This window comes from Dipodomys ordii, unplaced genomic scaffold, assembly GCF_000151885.1.
Source record: "Dipodomys ordii isolate 6190 unplaced genomic scaffold, Dord_2.0 Scaffold6, whole genome shotgun sequence".
Taxonomy (NCBI): domain Eukaryota; kingdom Metazoa; phylum Chordata; class Mammalia; order Rodentia; family Heteromyidae; genus Dipodomys; species Dipodomys ordii.
Genome location: NW_012267222.1, coordinates 11031595 through 11033125, shown reverse-complemented (window position 1 = coordinate 11033125; position 1531 = coordinate 11031595). Strand labels below are relative to the sequence as shown.

Genomic DNA, 1531 nt, shown 5'->3' with positions numbered 1-1531 from the left:
GCCCCGGGCCCCACGGCCGGCGTGGCACGGTGCTTAGCAACCGCGGATGGTTCTGGGACCCGGTGAGGTCGGGGGAGGGGACTGCGTGTCCCTTGGTTGCTCCTGACCGGCTACGCGGGGGAATCCGCTGGGGTTGCCCTGGTTGCAGACCAAGGGACCCCCACACGAGCACCCCTTGCCCCGCGTGGGACTTAATTCCGAAGTTGGGTACTGCCTGGGGGGGAGTGCCTCAAACTTGGACACTTCACAGGCACTTTTCAGCTCGTCTCAATCGGAGGTGGCAAAGCTTTATTTAAAGAAGAATTATACGCACATGTATCTCTACAGGCATTCCAGTCAGCACATGAATCAAGCAGATGATTTTGTAGCATCCAGTCGGCCTTAGGTTTTCACCCGAACTAGTTGTTTACCCCCTTTTCCAACTTGTCTTTTTCACGGAAGTTGCTTCCTCCCACTTTACCTGTTTAAGGGAACATAGGTGTTGGAAGGCAACAGTAAAAAGTCACCAAATCTGAGATGTCCTCAGATAATCCAGCTCCTGATTGTCATTGTTGGCCTGGAGCAGCCATGACTTTCCTTATGCCATTCTTGCTTACCAGGTCTGAGAGCACACAAATGAGTTATCTTTTGGACCTTACAAAAATTGTATATAATTGTTTAAAATATGTGTGTATGTTAAATTTCATATAAAATTTGTTATAAAAGAATTTAACTTAGCACTTTGATTTCACAAGTAAACTTGTACAATACCACACAGTGGCAGAACCAGAATTAGAGAATCAAGAGCTTCCAACTCCCAGTCTGGTCTTATTCATACATATATGTTTGTTTTACAACTCATGACTAGTTCCCTACAAATTCTTCTGCCCACATCAACAGCTGGGCAATGATGCAGATATAGAGATGGAGAATAAGGCCCAGAAAGTTAAGTGACTCATTCAAGCATAGTTACTATGCTGGTATTACCAGTACCCAGGTTGTCTGTTTCTTAGGGAAGGCTTTTTCACTTGTGGGTTCCTTTAAAAATTATATCATTTCATTTCAGGAATGTCGGATTGCGCACCCTGTTGTGAAGTGTACCTACTGCAGGACTGAGTACCAGCAAGAGAGGTAGAGTTTTGGTTCAACATGAGAGCTCTTAATAGGCTTTTCCTCTTGAGCTGTGATGCATTTCATGTAGGGATGTGTCATCAATTGCATTGTAATAAACACATAGGCAATTACAGTATGTATACACATTCTGCAGTTTCCTGTTTATATTGAAAAATATATAATCCACATATCACTCTAGATAAAACCTATTGATTGCCTTTTTTGGGGGTGCTAGTCCCAGGGCCAAAGGTGCTTTCTCTTAGCTCTTTTGCTTAAGGCTGGCACTCTACCACTTGAGCCACTGCTCTATTTCTTGACTTTTGGTGGTTAATTGGAGATAAAGAGTCTCAGGACTGGGGCTGGGAAGGTGGCTCAGTGGTAGAGTGCTTGCCTTGCATGCATGAGGCCCTGGGTTCGATTCCTCAGCACCACATAAGCA

General features: G+C 44.9%; 1 protein-coding gene across 1 annotated transcript in view; it reads left to right on the top strand.

Annotated features, from left to right (window-relative positions):
• Positions 1-1531, top strand: part of Fam76a (family with sequence similarity 76, member A) — a 73267-nt gene that overhangs the window by 6716 nt on the left and 65020 nt on the right. The window contains exon 2 of the mRNA XM_013032240.1: positions 1046-1110. Within this exon, the coding sequence (XP_012887694.1) occupies positions 1046-1110 (65 nt within the window). The remainder of the gene's footprint in view (positions 1-1045; positions 1111-1531) is intronic.